The 22,651-nt window shown below is 47.9% G+C and overlaps 1 protein-coding gene across 1 annotated transcript; it reads left to right on the plus strand.

Annotated features, from left to right (window-relative positions):
• The first annotated feature begins 4,308 nt into the window (after window positions 1-4,308).
• Window positions 4,309-20,148, plus strand: LOC116408248. The gene is made up of 7 exons (XM_031895031.1): window positions 4,309-4,455; window positions 8,729-8,950; window positions 14,981-15,081; window positions 17,027-17,195; window positions 17,324-17,357; window positions 18,971-19,071; window positions 19,423-20,148. The coding sequence occupies exons 1-7, from the start codon at window positions 4,350-4,352 to the stop codon at window positions 19,482-19,484; spliced, it is 795 nt and encodes a 264-aa protein (XP_031750891.1). The 5' UTR covers window positions 4,309-4,349; the 3' UTR covers window positions 19,485-20,148.
• Window positions 20,149-22,651: the final 2,503 nt, after the last annotated feature.

Here is a 22,651-nt window from a genome sequence, read left to right on the forward strand (position 1 = left end):
TGGGGGCACTGTTAGTGGGTAAGTCTGCGGGACACTGTTAGTAGGTAAGCCTGCGGGGCACTGTTAGTGGGTAAGTCTGCGGGGCACTGTTAGTAGGTAAGTCTGCGGGACACTGTTAGTGGGTAAGTCTGCGGGGCACTGTTAGTGGGTAAGTCTGCGGGGCACTGTTAGTAGGTAAGTCTGCGGGACACTGTTAGTAGGTAAGTCTGCGGGGCACTGTTAGTGGGTAAGTCTGCGGGGCACTGTTAGTGGGTAAGCCTGCGTGGCACTGTTAGTGGGTAAGTCTGCGGGGCACTGTTAGTGGGTAAGTCTGGGGGCACTGTTAGTGGGTAAGTCTGCGGGACACTGTTAGTAGGTAAGCCTGCGGGGCACTGTTAGTGGGTAAGTCTGGGGGCACTGTTAGTAGGTAAGTCTGCGGGGCACTGTTAGTGGGTAAGTCTGGGGGCACTGTTAGTGGGTAAGCCTGCGGGGCACTGTTAGTGGGTAAGTCTGCGGGGCACTGTTAGTAGGTAAGTCTGCGGGACACTGTTAGTAGGTAAGTCTGCGGGGCACTGTTAGTGGGTAAGTCTGCGGGGCACTGTTAGTGGGTAAGTCTGCGGGGCACTGTTAGTGGGTAAGTCTGGGGGCACTGTTAGTGGGTAAGTCTGCGGGGCACTGTTAGTGGGTAAGCCTGCGGGGCACTGTTAGTGGGTAAGCCTGCGGGGCACTGTTAGTGGGTAAGTCTGAGGGGCACTGTTAGTGGGTAAGCCTGCGGGGCACTGTTAGTGGGTAAGTCTGGGGGCACTGTTAGTGGGTAAGCCTGCGGGGCACTGTTAGTGGGTAAGTCTGGGGGCACTGTTAGTGGGTAAGCCTGCGGGACACTGTTAGTAGGTAAGTCTGCGGGGCACTGTTAGTGGGTAAGCCTGCGGGGCACTGTTAGTGGGTAAGCCTGCGGGACACTGTTAGTAGGTAAGTCTGCGGGACACTGTTAGTAGGTAAGTCTGCGGGACACTGTTAGTGGGTAAGCCTGCGGGGCACTGTTAGTGGGTAAGCCTGCGGGACACTGTTAGTGGGTAAGTCTGCGGGGCACTGTTAGTGGGTAAGCCTGCGGGGCACTGTTAGTGGGTAAGCCTGCGGGGCACTGTTAGTGGGTAAGCCTGCGGGGCACTGTTAGTGGGTAAGTCTGGGGGGCACTGTTAGTGGGTAAGTCTGGGGGGCACTGTTAGTGGGTAAGTCTGGGGGGCACTGTTAGTGGGTAAGCCTGCGGGACACTGTTAGTAGGTAAGTCTGCGGGACACTGTTAGTGGGTAAGTCTGCGGGGCACTGTTAGTGGGTAAGCCTGCGGGGCACTGTTAGTGGGTAAGCCTGCGGGGCACTGTTAGTGGGTAAGCCTGCGGGACACTGTTAGTAGGTAAGTCTGCGGGACACTGTTAGTAGGTAAGTCTGCGGGACACTGTTAGTAGGTAAGTCTGCGGGACACTGTTAGTAGGTAAGTCTGCGGGGCACTGTTAGTGGGTAAGCCTGCGGGACACTGTTAGTAGGTAAGTCTGCGGGACACTGTTAGTAGGTAAGTCTGCGGGACACTGTTAGTGGGTAAGCCTGCGGGGCACTGTTAGTGGGTAAGCCTGCGGGGCACTGTTAGTGGGTAAGTCTGGGGGCACTGTTAGTAGGTAAGTCTGCGGGGCACTGTTAGTGGGTAAGCCTGCGGGGCACTGTTAGTGGGTAAGTCTGCGGGACACTGTTAGTGGGTAAGTCTGCGGGGCACTGTTAGTGGGTAAGTCTGGGGGGCACTGTTGGGGGTAAGCAGCCCATAGTTACTGCTTATTGTTCCATAGTAAACACTGGTATTGTTACCCACCAAATATTCCTAAGAATAAAACCAGGAGGCAAACAATAGCCGTATATACAGAGTCGGACTAAGGGGCCACCAGGAACCCGTAGCCCAAGGGCCACTCTCCATGTTTCCTTTTCTGTTTACTCACTTGATTAATCTCTTAATTACTGGTTGTTACATACAATTATCTGTCCTTTGCTCCATGTCTTCCCTTTCCTCTCATATAGAATTGAGTAGTGGCCCTGGTATAGGCACAGAGGGCAAATGGTTGGGTGGGCAGGAGGGGCCACTGGCACCGGGGCCACTGGGAGTTTCCTTGGTATTAGTATATTATATATATATATTTATACCCAATTTATCCGACTAATCCCTGGCTAAAGGTATAAAACTCGCAATCTGACCAGTTACAAAAGCTGAATATTTGCTGTTATTGAAACAATATTGCCCAAGTCGGCAGTTGGGATTAGAGGGTAATTTTGGTATAAAAGAACCTCTGCTTTGGGTCAGTAGCTTCGCCCGGGGCTCCTGAACCAGCGCCGGGACATTTGGATCATCGCTTGGTTATTGGGAACCTGAAGGGCTTGTACCAGAGGCTGTGGGGCCCAACTGTGTGTAACTGCTCGCTAACACTTCATTTTCATTCATTAATGTTAATTAATACAAATTATTTATATTAAGAAAGGCTCAGCCCCCCTTAATTACACCGGGGTATGTAGGACAGCAAATAAGCAATTAGCTAAATTCTAACTGGTCCTTAGGGGCCCCGTCACCCCCACTGCTCATGTATAAGGAGTCATCCCATGGATTGCAGCCCATGTTACAGACCAGTAAGTTTATATACACATATTTGAATAGGGATTACAGACACAGTTATAAGTACATATATTATTTATTACACATTCCGTTGTTATTTCCTTGTTTCAGATATTTCCTCTCAAACCACAAAGTGTTGTATTGACTTTTGTTCCGTATTTCCCAGTAGATTCACAGATTGTTTCTCACTTTGCTTGAGAACTTGTGAGTCAGAAAACGTCAGTCAGTTTTTCCCTTAATTCCCCCTTTTTATTGAGTCAAAAGATGTTATGTAATAAAAGGCACTAAGTTTGCCCAGTAACCCATAGCAACCAATCAGCAGGCAGCATTCACGGGTCACCTGTTTAAAAGTCAACATCTTACATCATAATATAAACTATCTGTTGGATACGTATTCATTCTGAGGGTATAGTTTCCCTTTAAACGGTTGTTTCCCACATAACGTATGTACGGCGTATGCTAAAGCCTCATAGGGGGGATTTGTATATTTCCAATGTAAATGGTGGGTAAATGGTCTGGGCCTCAGCGCCTGATGTTGGTGTGAATGACGTGTTGCTATGGAAGGGGGGTTTAGTTACGGATGAACCAATCAGTATTTTTGGATTTGGCCGAACCCCAAATCCTTTGTAAAAGATTCAGCCGAATACAGAATCGAACACAAATTTACATCATGTGATATTAAGGATTTGGATCGGTCAGGAGAGTGGATTTGCCTGAATCTGAATCCAGCTGAAACGGCAGAATCTGGGCCGAACCCAAACCCAAAATCCTGGGTTCCGTGGCCTAATTCTGGTTCCTGAGGCCTCACCAGGATGGTCGGTCGGAGCAAACACTATCCCAATGGGCCGACTTGGGAAACACCCAAACGTTAGGATTTTCCCACTATTAAAGAAATAGTTCAATGTAAAAATGAAACTGGGCAAAACAATCAGACTGCGCAGAGTAAAAATGCTCTCAATAAGGGATGCACCGATTCCAGGATTCGGCTAAACCCAAAAAAGTGGGTTCGGTGCATCCCTACTTTCAATATAGTTAGTTGGGCACAAATGTAATGTATAAAGGCCGGAGTGGGCAGATGTCTAACATAATAGCCAGAACACTACTTCCTGCTTTCAGCTCTCTAACCTCTTAATTAGTCAGTGACTGTAGGGGGGTCCCCATGGGACATAACTGTTTGCTATTGAATCTAACCTGTGCGCTCACAAACTAACTGACAGGTATGCCCCATGTGGCCCCCCTAGAGTCACTGACTTACTAACTACACTGATCCTAACTTGCACCCCTAGAAGGAACAATAGCAAGGTCTACCATCCTACTGGGGCCTAGTCTTAAAAAGGGGACTCTCCATGTGATTCTGCCTTTTTGGACCCCAATACTGGAGGGGGTGGATGGTACCCAGAGCCTGAAGTGGACCTCAGGCTCTGGGTACCATCCACCCCCTCCAGTATTGGGGTCCAAAAAGGCAGAATCACATGGAGAGTCCCCTTAAAGACTAGGGAATCCCAACATCTCTGGGCAATAGAGGGGCTACTGGGGGACTATAACTTGAGTAACTTTGAACCAACCAGACTGAGCTGCAATGACCCCCTAGGGGACTGTCTAGACTGTGGGAACCCAAAGAACTTCCCGCTCTGACAGTACAAAGAGGAACCGCTGGGTCGGCTCAGAGAAGCACAAACGCCGATTCCTTCATCCTCAGACCTGAGCCGGGAGCAACCTGACAATGTGTCCCTCTTCCCTGGGGCCCCTGATCCTTATTGTATGTGGGATGGAGGTGACCGGCTCCGATGGATTTACTGCATATACTGATACAGTTCCCTCACATTACGGTAACGCTTTTCCTTTGGATTAAATATTTATGTTAAAGGCTCAGTTAAACCTGTTCCAACGCTCTCTCACAGCTCCAGGCTCTCTAACGTTTCATTGGTAGCAAAGCAATGAGACTGATACTAAGCTGATAAAGGGAATGGGCTCAGTTATGGGGAAAGGCTGGCCCAGTTGGGATTGGTTACACTGGGGAAGGGGCAGTTAAGGGGGGGGGTCACTATATATAAATATATAAGGGGGGGGCAGTAATGAATTAGAGAAAGTACAGGGAAGAGCGACTAAGCTGATAAAGGGAATGGGCTCAGTTATGGGGAAAGGCTGGCCCAGTTGGGATTGGTTACACTGGGGAAGGGGCAGTTAAGGGGGGGGGGTCACTATATATAAATATATAAGGGGGGGCAGTAATGAAATAGAGAAAGTACAGGGAAGAGCGACTAAGCTGATAAAGGGAATGGGCTCAGTTATGGGGAAAGGCTGGCCCAGTTGGGATTGGTTACACTGGGGGGGGGGGCAGTTAAGGGGGGGTCACTATATATAAATATATAAGGGGGGGCAGTAATGAAATAGAGAAAGTACAGGGAAGAGCGACTAAGCTGATAAAGGGAATGGGCTCAGTTATGGGGAAAGGCTGGCCCAGTTGGGATTGGTTACACTGGGGGGGGGGGGGGGGGGCAGTTAAGGGGGGGGTCACTATATATAAATATATAAGGGGGGGGCAGTAATGAAATAGAGAAAGTACAGGGAAGAGCGACTAAGCTGATAAAGGGAATGGGCTCAGTTATGGGGAAATGCTGGCCCAGTTGGGATTGGTTACACTGGGGGGGGCAGTTAAGGGGGGGTCACTATATATAAATATATAAGGGGGGGCAGTAATGAAATAGAGAAAGTACAGGGAAGAGCGACTAAGCTGATAAAGGGAATGGGCTCAGTTATGGGGAAAGGCTGGCCCAGTTGGGATTGGTTACACTGGGGGGGGGGGGGGGGGCAGTTAAGGGGGGGTCACTATATATAAATATATAAGGGGGGGGCAGTAATGAAATAGAGAAAGTACAGGGAAGAGCGACTAAGCTGATAAAGGGAATGGGCTCAGTTATGGGGAAAGGCTGGCCCAGTTGGGATTGGTTACACTGGGGGGGGGGGGCAGTTAAGGGGGGGTCACTATATATAAATATATAAGGGGGGGGCAGTAATGAAATAGAGAAAGTACAGGGAAGAGCGACTAAGCTGATAAAGGGAATGGGCTCAGTTATGGGGAAAGGCTGGCCCAGTTGGGATTGGTTACACTGGGGGGGGGGCAGTTAAGGGGGGGTCACTATATATAATATATAAGGGGGGCAGTAATGTAATAGAGAGAGTACAGGGAAGAGCGACTAAGCTGATAAAGGGAATGGGCTCAGTTATGGGGAAAGGCTGGCCCAGTTGGGATTGGTTACACTGGGGGGGGGGGGCAGTTAACGGGGGGGGGTCACTATATATAAATATATAAGGGGGGGTAGTAATGAAATAGAGAAAGTACAGGGAAGAGCGACTAAGCTGATAAAGGGAATGGGCTCAGTTATGGGGAAAGGCTGGCCCAGTTGGGATTGGTTACACTGGGGAAGGGGCAGTTAAGGGGGGGGTCACTATATATAAATATATAAGGGGGGGGCAGTAATGAAATAGAGAAAGTACAGGGAAGAGCGACTAAGCTGATAAAGGGAATGGGCTCAGTTATGGGGAAAGGCTGGCCCAGTTGGGATTGGTTACACTTGGGGGGGGGGCAGTTAAGGGGGGGTCACTATATATAAATATATAAGGGGGGGCAGTAATGAAATAGAGAAAGTACAGGGAAGAGCGACTAAGCTGATAAAGGGAATAGGCTCAGTTATGGGGAAAGGCTGGCCCAGTTGGGATTGGTTACACTGGGGGGGGGCAGTTAAGGGGGGGGGTAGGATCACTATATATAATTAATATTTTAATAACCCCCGGTGCTAGCAGCATTAGGCCCACAGGAATAAACACTCCCAATGGGCAACAAAGCACCCAGATTACTATGACTTGTTCCCTATGTGATTCTCTAGGGGTAAAACTTACATAATTACATGACAATTTCACTTCCACATTACGTGACAGTCAGTTCTACCCGTGGGGATTCCCAGTAGGGATGATACTAAGGTACTTACAGATACTCTGTTACCTGCGGGGGGTGAGTATTATTGGGGGCATTAACCTGCCCTCAGTGCTACTGTGAATGGCTGCCAGTTTGGGCAATTGGCCATTTGTTTGTAGAGTCCCTTTCCTCTGCCCCTTCAGTATCACTGACTGATCAATGTGGCGCTGCCCTACTGTTCAACTTTTACATTTCTGTTTGTTCCCATGATTCTCTATATATAAAATAAAGACAAGTAAAGAGGGAGAGAACTCACAGTTGTGATATCTAATGTTAAATCAAAATCCAACCCTGAAAGTGTTAAATCTTACTCACAGCAGTGCAGACATTTGTAGTTCAACACAAGTGTAACACTTTTTGGCAGACTCCGGCCTCCATTCCATAGGAATCCCCCTTATCGGATACAGAGCCACCAATTGCCTTTTACCTTCACACAATTCAGCAAATGCCTCCAGCACCAGACTGGGGCCCCGGGGTCCCCCCAGGAAACCTTCCCTTCTGCCTCACCTGACACAGCCCTTTACAGTTTGTAGTTTATACAAAAAATGTCCATTTGTTGGAATGGGAACTCACCACCAGCAGCAGAAAATCTACCCAGGGGCAAATAATGTGGTTGGAGACTGTGACTGTGATGCAATTGGCTGGGTGGGGTTACAGGGTGTCAGGGGAACAAAGTTTTTAGGTGGGGGCTTCTCAGGGGCTTTTTCTATGGGGATTGAGATTCAGAAACAGGGTCCGTCCCCGTGGGACGGGGACAGATGGTAACATTAATTTATGGTGCCCCAGGACGTATTTAGAAAGAGAAAAGTGAAGCAGCCAACCAGGAGCCATGATACTTATGGCTAATCTGTGGTGTCAGTATAACAAACACGTACGCCGAATTGTCTGAAGGCAAAAAACAGTAAGTGGCTTTGTTTCCTACGAGGCAGAGACCTATCACCCAATAGGAACAACAGAGACCATTTTGGTAGTTGGACAAGAAGTGTTATGATTACACAAGCATGAAAATGTTCCTTATTTGTAGCTCCATGTGGACTGTTGGCCTCCAGGAGGCGCTGCTTGGGGTATAACTGTGTTTCTAGGTTTCCAAAATTCACCTCCAAGCCAGAGATATTAAAAATGGGCCACTGGGAGCAACGTCAAAAATGGTGGTGAGCGACATGTTGCCCCCCCAGAGTCACTGGTTGGGGGTCCCTGCCCTAGAGCTTGTAGGGTTAGATTCTGATTTGTCAGACAAGGTCTTTGCCTTGTAGGAAACAAAGCCACTTACTGTTTTTTTGCCTTCAGATAATTCGGTGTACGTGTTTGTTATACTGACACCACAGTCAGATTAGCCGTAAGTATCGAGGCTCCTGGTTGGCTGCTTCGCTTTTCTCTTTCTAAATACGTCCTGCTCTTCACTGTGCCATTGGGTAAGGGCACAATAAATTAATGTTACCACCTGTCCCCGTCCCACGGGGACGGACCCTGTTTCTGAATCTCAATCCCCATAGAAAAAGCCCCTGAGAAGCCCCCACCTCAAAACTTTATTCCCCTGATGCCCTGTAACCCCACCCTGCCAATTGCTGGGCTACAGGGCACCTGGCTGTTTTTTCTTCTTCTTTTCTTGTCTTTTATCCATACAGAGAAAGGGGGATCAACAAAAAAGGTGGATAGGAGGTAAGTGGCACAAAGGCTGAGCATCGGGTATGGGCAGGTATGACCATTGCCCCAATCGCTAGATTTTTGGGACAGGAGGCACCATGGATCCAGGGGCCTCAGGAAGAGCCCAAGTGCCTGAGTTTCTGTAGGAGCCAACAGGGATTTTATTTCAACTTTATCTTAGTTTAACTTTAATGTTCCTTTAGGCAATAAGGCATTGTCGCCCATAATTCCTTCTCATTGTTTGGGTTTAAGGCAGAGTTATTTGTGTTTATAGATTCAGTTTCACTGCGTATTGTACATTATGTGGAGCTCTGGCTCCTTTTAGCCCAACCAATATAAACAAGATTTTCCGGCTATTTAATAATAAATGGAACAATGTGATTGTGTTTGTGTGGGAATGTTTCTCTGCTACACAACACAACTTGATTATTGTCTCTAAAGCTGATAAATCTGCCTGTAAATATAATGTTTTGTTTATTCAGGGTGGAGCCCGGAATGGGTATATGGAACGGAACATGGAGGCCATGAAACCACAACAAGAACAACTGCCCAACCAGGGCTCTCAGAAGGAACAACTGCCCAACTGGTTCTCTCAGAAGGAACAACTGCCCAATCAGGGCTCTCAGAAGGAACAACTGCCCAACTGGATCTCTCAGAAGGAACAAGGGGCAAAACTGAAGATACAGGGAGGACACGATGGCCGGGTATTCCCATAGCTTTGTAATTTTTTAAAAAAAATATCTGTGTGGGGCTAAAGTAAGTGAATGGCGCTCTCAGTATTTGGCGTGACCCCCTTGTGTAGCAATAACTGCAATGAAACATTGGCCAAAGCTGTTCAGTCCTGCACATCGAAGGGATTTGATCCCATTCCCCCCCCCCCATACAGAGCAGCTTCAGCTATTGGCCATCGGGGGGGTTTCCAAGTAGGGAGGTCAGATATATAAGGTTATAGAGCCAATATAACAAGTAGCAGAGATCAAAGTTCCACATGTGCCAAAACCAGAATAGGTTTTATACGTTGGTATCTAGTCAGCGCTCCTTTCCTCGGGGAGGGGGAAGAGATGGGCCAATGAGGGGGTCTTGTACTGTAGGTCATCTGTGCTTCATGCAGGTAGGCAATCATTTGATATTCTGGCACAAATATTTCAGTTAAAAATTATCTTGTTTATTTTGATCCATTAAAAATATGTATTTACCCCGTACACAAAGCCTAACCCAGCACTAATTCATAGGGATCTTGCTTGATTTGTTCAGCTTCTATCATAACTGTTCTGTGAATGTTGGGTTAAACCATCACCCGAGTGCTCATCCAAATAGAATTATCCAGAATAGAAAACCAGATGATTGGGGGCACCAAGGGCCTAGGGGTTTGAGGGCTCCATACATTATATTGGCTAGTACTGGCCCTGCACTATTGTGGACAGAGTTCTCTAGTGTTGATCCTGGGACCTGTCGGACCATTTTCTCCCATCTGAGTCACAGCCCCACCACTGGGCACATTGGCCTTGGTACATCTCTAGCTTTTCTGCTCCTTCTTATTGTCATTTGGCCCTGGCACATCTATCCCCACAGCTACTGGTTCTTATCTGCTACCGGGGCGTCTGGTTGATGGGCCCGTTCCTGCCTGTCCATCAGGATCTGGAAGTCCCAGAGAATCTTAGCCCTCTTATTCTCCATGTCCCTCTGTAGAATCTCCCATCTTGACTTGGAAGGGTTTGGCCCATGGGCAGACAGCTGTTTGGTTGTGCTGTTCCTGCCTTCATACCCCCGGCCGCTATCTGTTGGGCTGTCTCTGAGGCCTCTGTGCACAGTTTGCACTTTGGGTCCTGGCAGCTCCTCGCTTGATCTTCCTTCAATGTCTGCATCTGACTCTCAGCGGCTCAATGGGAGCCATTTTACTGCTGTTCTCCTGGTTGCTCTTGGTTTCATGCAGGCATGAACCTATTGTAACATAGAGGGATATTATAAGTCCCCGAGGGGTTCCTTATAATATATAGTGAATAAAGTGCCCCCTATTGTAACATATAGGGATATTATAAGCCCCCGAGGGGTTCCTTATAATATATAGTGAATAAAGTACCCCCTATTGTAACATATAGGGATATTATAAGCCCCCGAGGAGTTCCTTATAATATATAGTGAATAAAGTGCCCCCTATTGTAACATATAGGGATATTATAAGTCCCCGAGGAGTTCCTTATAATATATAGTGAATAAAGTGCCCCCTATTGTAACATATAGGGATATTATAAGCCCCCGAGTGGTTCCTTATAATATATAGTGAATAAAGTGCCCCCTATTGTAACATATAGGGATATTATAAGTCCCCGAGGAGTTCCTTATAATATATAGTGAATAAAGTGCCCCCTATTGTAACATATAGGGATATTATAAGCCCCCGAGTGGTTCCTTATAATATATAGTGAATAAAGTGCCCCCTATTGTAACATATAGGGATATTATAAGCCCCCGAGGAGTTCCTTATAATATATAGTGAATAAAGTGCCCCCTATTGTAACATATAGGGATATTATAAGACCCCGAGGAGTTCCTTATAATATATAGTGAATAAAGTGCCCCCTATTGTAACATATAGGGATATTCTAAGCCCCCGAGGAGTTCCTTATAATATATAGTGAATAAAGTACTGGTGTATTGGTGAGTACTGACCCAAATCATTATAGCCTTACTGTGGGAATGTGATATGGACCTTAGATTGTAAGCTCACTGGGGCAGGGGCTGATGGGAATGTGATAGGGACCTTAGATTGTAAGCTCACTGGGGCAGGGGCTGATGGGAATGGGATAGGGACCTTAGATTGTAAGCTCACTGGGGCAGGGGCTGATAGGAATGGGGTAGGGACCTTAGATTGTAAGCTCACTGGGGCAGGGACTGATGGGAATGGGATAGGGACCTTAGATTGTAAGCTCACTGGGGCAGGGACTGATGGGAATGGGATAGGGACCTTAGATTGTAAGCTCACTGGGGCAGGGACTGATGGGATAGGGACCTTAGATTGTAAGCTCACTGGGGCAGGGACTGATGGGAATGGGATAGGGACCTTAGATTGTAAGCTCACTGGGGCAGGGGCTGATGGGAATGTGATAGGGACCTTAGACTGTAAGCTCACTGAGGCAGGGACTGATAGCATAGGGACCTTAGATTGTAAGCTCACTGGGGCAGGGACTGATGGGAATGGGATAGGGACCTTAGATTGTAAGCTCACTGGGGCAGGAACTGATGGGGAATGGAATAGGGACCTTAGATTGTAAGCTCACTAGGGCAGGCGCTGATGGGAATGGGATGGGGACCTTAGATTGTAAGCTCACTGGGGCAGGGACTGATGGGAATGGGATAGGGACCTTAGATTGTAAGCTCACTGGGGCAGGGGCTGATGGGAATGTGATAGGGACCTTAGACTGTAAGCTCACTGGGGCAGGGACTGATGGGATAGGGACCTTAGATTGTAAGCTCACTGGGGCAGGGGCTGATGGGAATGGGATAGGGACCTTAGATTGTAAGCTCACTGGGGCAGGGACTGATGGGAATGGGATAGGGACCTTAGATTGTAAGCTCACTGGGGCAGGAACTGATGGGAATGGAATAGGGACCTTAGATTGTAAGCTCACTGGGGCAGGGACTGATGGGAATGGGATAGGGGCCTTAGATTGTAAGCTCACTGGGGCAGGGACTGATGGGAATGTGATAGGGACCTTAGATTGTAAGCTCACTGGGGGCAGGGACTGATGGGAATGGGATAGGGACCTTAGATTGTAAGCTCACTGGGCAGGAACTGATGGGAATGGAATAGGGACCTTAGATTGTAAGCTCACTGGGGCAGGGACTGATGGGAATGGGATAGGGACCTTAGATTGTAAGCTCACTGGGGCAGGGACTGATGGGAATGTGATAGGGACCTTAGATTGTAAGCTCACTGGGGCAGGGACTGATGGGAATGGGATAGGGGCCTTAGATTGTAAGCTCACTGGGGCAGGGGCTGATGGGAATGTGATAGGGACCTTAGATTGTAAGCTCACTGGGGCAGGGACTGATGGGATAGGGGCCTTAGATTGTAAGCTCACTGGGGCAGGGACTGATGGGAATGGGATAGGGGCCTTAGATTGTAAGCTCACTGGGGCAGGGACTGATGGGAATGGGATAGGGACCTTAGATTGTAAGCTCACTGGGGCAGGGACTGATGGGAATGGGATAGGGGCCTTAGATTGTAAGCTCACTGGGGCAGGGCTGATGGGAATGTGATAGGGACCTTAGATTGTAAGCTCACTGGGGCAGGGGCTGATGGGAATGTGATAGGGACCTTAGATTGTAAGCTCACTGGGGCAGGGACTGATGGGAATGGGATAGGGGCCTTAGATTGTAAGCTCACTGGGGCAGGGACTGATGGGAATGGGATAGGGACCTTAGATTGTAAGCTCACTGGGGCAGGGACTGATGGGAATGGGATAGGGGCCTTAGATTGTAAGCTCACTGGGGCAGGGGCTGATGGGAATGTGATAGGGACCTTAGACTGTAAGCTCACTGAGGCAGGGACCGATGGGAATGGGATAGGGACCTTAGACTGTAAGGTCACTGGGGCAGGGGCTGATGGGAATGGGATAGGGACCTTAGATTGCAAGCTCACTGGGGCAGGGACTGATGGGAATGGAATAGGGACCTTAGATTGAAAGCTCACTGGGGCAGGGGCTGATGGGAATGGGATAGGGACCTTAGATTGCAAGCTCACTGGGGCAGGGACTGATGGGAATGGAATAGGGACCTTAGATTGAAAGCTCACTGGGGCAGGGGCTGATGGGAATGGGATAGGGACCTTAGATTGTAAGCTCACTGGGGCAGGGGCTGATGGGAATGGGATAGGGACCTTAGATTGTAAGCTCACTGGGGCAGGGATTGATGGGAATGGAATAGGGACCTTAGATTGTAAGCTCACTGGGGCAGGGGCTGATGGGAATGGGATAGGGACCTTAGATTGTAAGCTCACTGGGGCAGGGGCTGATGGGAATGGGATAGGGACCTTAGATTGTAAGCTCACTGGGCAGGGACTGATGGGAATGGGATAGGGACCTTAGATTGAAAGCTCACTGGGGCAGGGGCTGATGGGAATGGGATAGGGACCTTAGATTGTAAGCTCACTGGGGCAGGGGCTGATGGGAATGGGATAGGGACCTTAGATTGTAAGCTCACTGGGGCAGGGATTGATGGGAATGGAATAGGGACCTTAGATTGTAAGCTCACTGGGGCAGGGGCTGATGGGAATGTGATAGGGACCTTAGATTGTAAGCTCACTGGGGCAGGGACTGATGGGAATGTGATAGGGACCTTAGATTGTAAGCTCACTGGGGCAGGGACTGATGGGAATGGGATAGGGACCTTAGATTGTAAGCTCACTGGGGCAGGGGCTGATGGGAATGGGATAGGGACCTTAGATTGTAAGCTCACTGGGCAGGGACTGATGGGAATGGAATAGGAACCTTAGATTGAAAGCTCACTGGGCAGGGACTGATGGGAATGGAATAGGAACCTTAGATTGTAAGCTCACTGGGGCAGGGGCAGATAGGACTGGGATAGGGACCTTAGATTGTAAGCTCACTGGGGCAGGGACTGATGGGAACGGGATAGGGACCTTAGATTGTAAGCTCACTGAGGCAGGGACTGATGGGATAGGGACCTTAGATTGTAAGCTCACTGGGGCAGGGACTGATGGGAATGGGATAGGGACCTTAGACTGTAAGCTCACTGGGGCAGGGACTGATGGGAATGTGATAGGGACCTTAGATTGTAAGCTCACTGGGGCAGGGACTGATGGGAATGGAATAGGGACCTTAGATTGTAAGCTCACTGGGGCAGGGGCTGATGGGAATGGGATAGGAACCTTAGATTGTAAGCTCACTGGGGCAGGGACTGATGGGAATGTGATAGGGACCTTAGATTGTAAGCTCACTGGGGCAGGGACTGATGGGAATGGAATAGGGACCTTAGATTGTAAACTCACTGGGCAGGGACTGATGGGAATGTGATAGGGACCTTAGATTGTAAGCTCACTGGGGCAGGGACTGATGGGAATGGGATAGGGACCTTAGATTGTAAGCTCACTGGGGCAGGGGCTGATGGGAATGGGATAGGGACCTTAGATTGTAAGCTCACTGGGGCAGGGGCTGATGGGAATGGGATAGGGACCTTAGATTGTAAGCTCACTGGGGCAGGGGCTGATGGTAATGGGATAGGGACCTTAGATTGTAAGCTCACTGGGGCAGGGGCTGATGGGAATGGGATAGGGACCTTAGATTGTAAGCTCACTGGGGCAGGGGCTGATGGGAATGGGATAGGGACCTTAGATTGTAAGCTCACTGGGGCAGGGGCTGATGGGAATGGGATAGGGACCTTAGATTGTAAGCTCACTGGGGCAGGGGCTGATGGGAATGGGATAGGGACCTTAGATTGTAAGCTCACTGGGGCAGGGGCTGATGGGAATGGGATAGGGACCTTAGATTGTAAGCTCACTGGGGCAGGGGCTGATGGGAATTTTGTATAATCTCTGTACAGCACTGTGGAATATGCTGGCACTATATACACTGTAAATAAATATAATATAAAATGTTACCCCCGTTTGCTCTGGACCCCCCCCTCTCTGTTAATGTATTTTCTGCAGATTGTTGCAGATTTTTTGCAAACTGACAATTAAATAAAATGTTTTTCTCTCTTATGTTCTATTCCAGCTCTGGGGAAACCACAATTCACACAGTTTCCGATTAATAATAATAACAATACCCTGAAATGGCGACTGTCGGAGACGCACGAGGCCCTTACTGGGTACCAGGTAACAGAGACCCCCCCATCCCATGACTTACACCCCCACATCCGTTCTGCAAACACACGTTTTGGGGAACGGCCCCTATATTGAGGGTGCAGCATGTTTATTATAGTGTGTAAGCCAACATTGCCAGTGATGTTGCCCATAGCAACCAATTAGCAATTAGATTTGAACTGTCACCTACAAGGGGTGATGTTGGCTTACACACTACCATAAATATGCCCCTAAATGCCCTGCTCTTCTCCCCTGCAGAAAAAAATCCAAGATGGCCGTGTGTTCCACTGTGGAATGCAGGAGTTTAAGACAGGCAGAGAGAGACAAGCAATGTGGGAGCAAAAGTAGTAAAATATACTGGCATATCTGGGGTTAATATGCCCCTTATCCATTTTATTTACCCATTATACTGGCATATGCTAATTATATATTTTAGGCGCTACTTATACGGATATAACTGGGGTAAAATGCCCGCAATGTATTTTATTTAGCAATTATACTGGCATGTGTGGGGTTAACATGCTGGTTTTACATTTTCTGTATTAGTTATACTGGCACTTCTTAGGTTAAATTGCCAGTAATGTATTTTATTTAGTGATTATACTGGCAAATACGGGGTTAATTTGCCAGCTATCCATTTTTTTAGTAATTATTCAGGCAAATATGGAGTTTAAATGTCTTTATCCATTTTATTTAGTGACTATTCTGGCACATATGGGGTTAATTTGCCAGCTATCCATTTTTTTAGTAACTATACTGGTATATATGGAGTTTAAATAGCTGTTATCCATTGTATTTAGTAATTAAACTGGCATGTATGGGGTTAATTTGCCAGCTATCCATTGCATTTAGTAATTAAACTGGCATGTATGGGGTTAATTTGCCAGCTATCCATTGCATTTAGTAATTAAACTGGCATGTATGGGGTTACTATTCTGAGTATGCATTTTCTGTAGTGATTATATTCGAAAATCTTGGGTGTGTTTGGGTAAAATGGGTGTGGCATTTATGGGCGTGGTCACAAAGTGGGTTTGGTCAAAAATAATGCGTCAAAAATAATGTCCTATAGTATATGGGCTGCAAGTCAATTCCCAGCGAGATAATTGGCTCATTGCTAACTGCCAGTCTGAGTCACTGAGAAAAGTGAGATCCCCAAAGAGAATTGTGAGTATTGGGGTGAACCAAAGTACTTGCACTCACACACCTGCCTCTCATGTACCCCGGTGCTAACATGGGGGGGCAGCACCCCAACTAAATGGCCGTGCAAGGAACGTTCCAGCACACAGAAGATCCCCTTACGTTAATTTGCCAAACAAAGCAGCGTTTCAGGAGTGGCCCCTTCATCAGGTATCAGTACAATCCCAGTAACTCCGCCCCAGTCATTACAATAGACTGTCCATAAAACAGCAGCAAAGGTAGGTCCATATCCAAGATCTGGGTCGGACTGGGCCACCGGGAAAACCTGGTGGGACCCAACAGCCCAGACCTGATCCCCCCTAGTGTGAAAACAATGATGGGATTAACTTCTCCTTCTACATACAGTATAGGGAGAGGCTATTCGTTATTCAGCTGTAGATCCTCACCCTTAATTGCACCCAAATGTATCACCGACCTGAACCCCTGGGACTATCTGTGTATCTGTGGGGCAAATAAGCTTCTTCCCCAAATGGCCTTCAGCCTCCAACTGCTGCTCCTCATTCCCTTGTCCTCCCCCTCCTGTATCTGAGCGGCTCCATCAGTGCCACAGTCTGACCAATCAGCTCGGAGGAGAGGAGATTCCAAGGGGATTTACCCCCCCCGGATAGTGAATATTATGGGCTGGATGGGCGGAGCCTACATGGAGGTGGGACTGTGCTGCTCAGTTACTGGCTATGTACTTGCATTGCTGCTATTTGCCCTGAGATGGGGCAGGATGGATACAAAGTGCAGCCCCGGCTTCTCATTCTCTTGTTTGCAGCTAAATATGGTGGCCTGGAAGGAACATACTGTGATAGAGGAGGAATCCCAGCGGTTACCCCCTAATGTGATGGAACATAGAATTCCCATGGAACCCGGCAGCAGTTACATGGTTACAGTCCGGGCTCTCACAGCCGCTGGGCCTGGGGAGGCTTCACTCTGGCTCTCAGGTACCCCTACATTATATATATATATATGGGCTGTTATTGTATTGTTATTTCTGTATATGGGAGGGGCCTAATTTGGGATGGACAGTTACATATAATGCTATTTACCTCTTGCTCTTGCCCCTTTACAGGTACCCCTAAAGCCACAGGCGCCTCAGACTCATAGTAAGTGGGACCGGCTGCCCCCCCGCACTCATGGTTTGGCCCCTGTTATTATTCCCATTATCCAAACTGACTATGGGAAAGGCTTTAGCAGACTGGGTGCCCCCCCCCAATATAATAACAATCATTATAACTGAAGATTTTCATCCCTCCAGGCCATGGCATAGCTAGTATAAATAGATCTAAAGCATTTGGGACGTGCATAGGGGCATTTGGGGCGTGCATAGGGGCATTTGGGGCGTGCATAGGGGCATTTGGGGCGTGCATAGGGGCATTTGGGGCGTGTATAGGGGCATTTCATAGTTACCAACCCTGGAAAAGCATTTCCCGACATACTCAGCAGTGATTATTTAGTAGCAGTAAATGTAGAACAACGGGACTCACTGAGTAATCACTGAAGACGTTTTGCTCCTCATCCGAGCAGCTTCTCCAGGTCACCTGACTGGTATGGGAGGTCCTCACCAAATAAACTCCTCCCACTCATCCAATCACAATGGTGCATGTCACTGTGCAGGGAGGGGTAACTGCACCAAGGTGTCATGTGACTCACAGAGACGACTGTAGCTGAAGAGTTACAATGCGCCATTCTGATTGGATGAGTGGGAGGAGTTTATATGGTGAGGACCTCCCATACCAGTCAGTTGAACTGGAGAAGCTGCTCGGATGAGGAGCAAAAAGTCGTCAGTGATTATTCAGCAAGTCCCGTTGTTCTACATTTACTGCTACTAAATAATCACTGCTGAGTATGTCGGGAAATGCAGGGTTGGTAACTATGAAATGCCCCTATACACGCCCCAAATGCCCCTATACACGCCCCAAATGCCCCTATACACGCCCCAAATGCCCCTATATGTGCCCCAAATGCCCCTATACGTGCCTCAAATGTCCCTATACACATCCCAAATGCCCCTATACGCGCCCCAAATGCCCCTATACGCGCCCCAAATGCCCCTATACGCGCCCCAAATGCCCCTATACGCGCCCCAAATGCCCCTATACGCGCCCCAAATGCCCCTATACGCGCCCCAAATGCCCCTATACGCGCCCCAAATGCCCCTATACGCGCCCCAAATGCCCCTATACGCGCCCCAAATGCCCCTATACACGCCCCAAATGCCCCCATACACGCCCCAAATGCCCCCATACACGCCCCAAATGCCCCTATACACATCCCAAATGCCCCTATACACGCCCCAAATGCCCCCATACACGCCCCAAATGCCCCCATACACGCCCCAAATGCCCCCATACACGTCCCAAATGCCCCCATACACGCCCCAAATGCCCCCATACACGTCCCAAATGCCCCCATACACGTCCCAAATGCCCCCATACACGTCCCAAATGCCCCATACACATCCCAAATGCCCCATACACGTCCCAAATGCCCCTATACATGTACAAATACCCCTATACATGTACAAATGCCCCTATCCACGTCCCAAATGCCCCAAACATTATGGGTTTCTTAGATTTACACCAGGAAAGTGGAAGAGTAAACTGTGTGCATTGGATTCTAGAAACAGGGGGCAAATGTTTCCCCCATCTCCTTAGCCAATAAGTGGGGGGCACTGAGGGGAGCGGCTGCACATCTAACCCCGGGGTTATTCTCACAGTGTTCGGGTGTCGCTGGTGCTGAAGCCGCTGTTTCTGACCGTTCTGATCCTCATCCTCCTGTGCGTTACTGTGAGGGAGAAGTGGGAGCAGCGGGGGGCAGGTAATGTGGGGGAATTCCTTTAGAAATTGGGGTACGTCTGATGACTTTTCCACTCCCCCAAGTTCTATTATTATTGACACAAGCCCAGACCAGGGGCAGGGAGATTTGATAAATCTGCCCCTTGGTGTCATTCATTGTATAAATAATATGGAAGTGGGTGGGGCTTCAGGTAGATTAGGGGTGTAACTGGGCGGAGTCACACTAGGTCAAAATGTTTTTTTCTGCTTCATTTTCAAAAGTTAGTAGATAGGAAACAATGAGAGGTTTGGGGAGAGATAATGTTTGTGGGGCTATAAACCCGTATGGAGTCGTTATATTTCCTACTAATGGGACTTTGTTTTATTTATATAGGAGCCAAGAGGCACCGGAGAGACACAGGGAGAGGGGGCAGCGAGGAGATGGCGCCCCTGTAAGGCTCTCCCACTAACTGCCCCTTCTGCCCCTGCAGCTGTGCCCAGGCCTCTATATACCCAATCAACTGTCACATGTGGGAAATGGATCAGGAAGCTGCCATGTAGTATAAAGTCTGTAATAAATGAGAGAGGATTCATCATAATTCCCTGAAATGTTTGAAATATTGTATCTGGGAACCCACAAACTAACAATGGGGGGGGGGGGAATGGCCCCTCTACATCATTACCCACAGATATTCCCAGAGAATAGAAAGATCCGACTCACTAATACTCACAGAGGAACCCACAAACTAACAATGGGGGGGGGGGGAATGGCCCCTCTACATCATTACCCAGAGATATTCCCAGAGAATAGAAAGATCCGACTCACTAATACTCACAGAGGAACCCACAAACTAACAATGGGGGGGGGGGGAATGGCCCCTCTACATCATTACCCAGAGATATTCCCAGAGAATAGAAAGATCCGACTCACTAATACTCACAGAGGAACCCACAAACTAACAATGGGGGGGGGAATGGCCCCTCTACATCATTACCCAGAGATATTCCCAGAGAATAGAAAGATCCGACTCACTAATACTCACAGAGGAACCCACAAACTAACAATGGGGGGGGGGGGAATGGCCCCTCTACATCATTACCCAGAGATATTCCCAGAGAATAGAAAGATCCGACTCACTAATACTCACAGAGGAACCCACAAACTAACAATGGGGGGGGGGGAATGGCCCCTCTACATCATTACCCAGAGATATTCCCAGAGAATAGAAAGATCCGACTCACTAATACTCACAGAGGAACCCACAAACTAACAATGGGGGGGGAATGGCCCCTCTACATCATTACCCAGAGATATTCCCAGAGAATAGAAAGATCCGACTCACTAATACTCACAGAGGAACCCACAAACTAACAATGGGGGGGAATGGCCCCTCTACATCATTACCCAGAGATATTCCCAGAGAATAGAAAGATCCGACTCACTAATACTCACAGAGGAACCCACAAACTAACAATGGGGGGGGGAATGGCCCCTCTACATCATTACCCACAGATATTCCCAGAGAATAGAAAGATCCGACTCACTAATACTCACAGAGGAACCCACAAACTAACAATGGGGGGGGGGAATGGCCCCTCTACATCATTACCCAGAGATATTCCCAGAGAATAGAAAGATCCGACTCACTAATACTCACAGAGGAACCCACAAACTAACAATGTGGGGGGGAATGGCCCCTCTACTGGAGAGTAGAATCTAGGGTTGTGGAACTTTAGTAAAGATAAACATTACATATACTGTATAACTTCATCTTCTAGAAATACGGAAGTTTCTAAACAGAATCAGTAAAAATTTCTACCCCTGTTCCTACTTTTAGCAATTGCCGTCTGTCTCTCCTTCCTTCTCATGTCTGACTAAAGTCTGGAGTGAGCGGATGTCTAACATAATAGCCAGAACACTACTTCCTTCTTTTAGCTCTCTAACCTCTTAGTTAGTCAGTAACCAATCAGTGACTAGGGGGGGGCCACATGGGACATAACGGTCAGTTAGTTTGTGAGCACTCAGGTCAGATTTAATAGCAAACAGTTATGTCCCATATGGCTCCCACTGATTGGTTACTGACTGCTAACAGCTTAGAGAGCTGAAAGCAGGAAGTAGTGCTCTGGCTATTATGTTAGATTTCCGCCCACTCTAGCCTTTATAGATAGTATTTTCTCAGTCTATTTTACAAAGTTTCACATTTACACTGAGCTGTTCCTTTAATCCAGTGGGGATCAACTTTCCCTCTAATTTTTTATAGGCTGTGTGCGCAAAAAATATAATCCGTGCGCATTTTAAAGCAAGATTAAATTTTTGTGCGCTACAGAATGTTTGTTGGAGTTCAGTTATGGGCATTTTTGCGCAGGTCTTTCAGTTTGTCTAAATCAAGTTACAAAAACACGATGTTATTTCAGTTATCAATAACACTGTTTATTCAAACAAGTTTCATTGTTAAATGCTATACCTATTAATAACGTGTAATTATATTTTATAGGTAGCATTTCGAAACTAAGAGTAATTTAGTTTTCACAGTTTTTCTCTGCGATCTTTCATATTTATCCAGTCTGAATAAATTCTGTCAAGATCTATCGTGCCTCCATTTTGAAGGTTACTCTTAATACGCATCAGCATTTCCAAATGTTCTAACTGTAAACGGTTCCTTTGCTTCGTTTTCAGATTGTTCATTAAACTAAAACCACGCTCACAATCTGCACTCGAAGCTAAGAATGTGGCACCAATGTCCATCAATTTTGCTAATTCTGCAAATTGATCATTCTGAAATGAAAATTCGCTGGGGCGAAAACTGCCTATAAGGATTTACACATTTAGAAATCAGGACAGGACTTTGTCTTTCCCCCAACCTTACCCTCACCTAGCATTCCTTCAGTGAAGGACCTTCACTATACATTGTGTGCCTATGCCACATCTCCAACTACGGTTGCCCCCTGGCTGGTAAAAATGAAGCCTGATGCCAAAGTTATTAATGCCCCATTGATTTGTTTGCTGCTGAGCCAGCACTACCAAAGCAGAATCTCCATGTTAGCTGGGATGGCAGTGTAACTGTGCTGTACATACTTGTATACACCTACCTGGTCCTCATGACGTGCCATCCAGCACTTCCCACAGCGCAATGCCTTTGGAAATAACTCAGACGTCTCCTCGGTCTCCCGCCCTCGTTACCCCGGCAACAGGTACTTCTGGCTCCTGTCCGGTGCTGAACGTGCTCCTTGCGCGCACCCCCCCCCCCAGACGTCCGTGCGTGGGCAAGTACGCGCGCAGGTACGCACGGACACTCTACACATTGCACCGGACAGGAGCCAGAAGTACCTGTTGCCGGGGTAACGAGGGCGGGAGACCGAGGAGACGTCTGAGTTATTTCCAAAGGCAAAAATCATTTTAGGCAAAAATTAAATTTTTGTGCGCGCTATTTTAATTTGTGTGCGCGGGTTCGGAAAGTTGTGTGCGCGCGCACACGCGCACAGCTTAGAGGGAACAGTGGTGGGGACGTTAGTGCGGTGCATGGGGGGACGGGGGCAGCAGGAATTTCATATCTAAACATAAAAGGGCAAAACAACAAGTAAAGATTCCACTTTTTATTCTCCCTCAGACGGACTCGCTGCCC

This window comes from Xenopus tropicalis, chromosome 1, assembly GCF_000004195.4.
Source record: "Xenopus tropicalis strain Nigerian chromosome 1, UCB_Xtro_10.0, whole genome shotgun sequence".
In the NCBI taxonomy this organism is placed as follows: domain Eukaryota; kingdom Metazoa; phylum Chordata; class Amphibia; order Anura; family Pipidae; genus Xenopus; species Xenopus tropicalis.